Raw genomic sequence first — 979 nt, 5'->3', positions numbered from 1 at the left:
TATATATATATATATATATATATATATATATATATTCCCGTGGGTATTTCAGCAGCGATTGGTATTAACGTGTCCGATTAAACTCAAAAGTGTTAAACATAACTGATGCAAATATATTTTACCAAAGCTGCTGTTTTGGGACAGTTATTATTCTTATTGTCATTAATTTATTCACTATTTTCTATAATTATGCACAATTATTAAACTTTTAAATCTAATTATCATTTCTACATCGAAGAAGCGAGTTTGTTCCAAACAGTTGTCGATATATTTCTGGCTGGAACAGACACGACTGCTACTCATCTTACCTGGGCTTTTCTCTATATGGCCAAATACACAGATATACAGGAGAAGTGTCGAAAAGAAATTCTACAGGTAAATTATTTATGTTTGTCCTGTTTTAATAGTTAATAGAGTGAGAGGAGAGAAGATTAATTGTGTAATTTTTATACTATCTTTCCTTTCAAATATTTCTTGATGTCGTCAGCATAGTATAGTATCAATATATATAAATAAACAGAATCCTCACCTTACCAAATCGAACACCTATGTATCCGACAAAGCAAAGGGAATGATGCTTATCTATATATACATCTCTGCTTGTCTTCCATCTTCTTCTAAATGTGCGTGTGTGTGTACGTATGCATGTATGTATAAAAATATGTATGTGTGCATGTGCGTATATATGTATGCATGCATATATGCATGTTTGCATGCATATGTGTATGTATGTATGTATATATGTATGTATGTGTGTATGTATGTATGTATGTATGTATGAAAGTATGAATGTATGTATAGATGTACGTATGTATGCGTATATATATGTATACATTTGTATGTTTGTATGTATGTATATATGCATGCATGCGTGTATGCATGTTTGCATGCGTATGTGTATGTATGCATGTATATATGTATGCATGTATATATGTATGCATGACATTATTCAGTCTTATTCCAAGATTTCTTGCCAATA

The 979-nt window shown here is 30.6% G+C and overlaps 1 protein-coding gene across 1 annotated transcript in view; it reads left to right on the top strand.

The window, feature by feature from the left end:
* LOC106870545 (cytochrome P450 2B4) overlaps window positions 1-979 on the top strand; it is a 21387-nt gene that overhangs the window by 16773 nt on the left and 3635 nt on the right. The window contains exon 5 of the mRNA XM_014916668.2: window positions 239-375. Within this exon, the coding sequence (XP_014772154.1) occupies window positions 239-375 (137 nt within the window). The remainder of the gene's footprint in view (window positions 1-238; window positions 376-979) is intronic.

The sequence above is a fragment of the Octopus bimaculoides genome, chromosome 11 (genome assembly GCF_001194135.2).
Source record: "Octopus bimaculoides isolate UCB-OBI-ISO-001 chromosome 11, ASM119413v2, whole genome shotgun sequence".
Classification (NCBI taxonomy): domain Eukaryota; kingdom Metazoa; phylum Mollusca; class Cephalopoda; order Octopoda; family Octopodidae; genus Octopus; species Octopus bimaculoides.
This window is presented reverse-complemented; position numbering and strand designations above follow the sequence as displayed.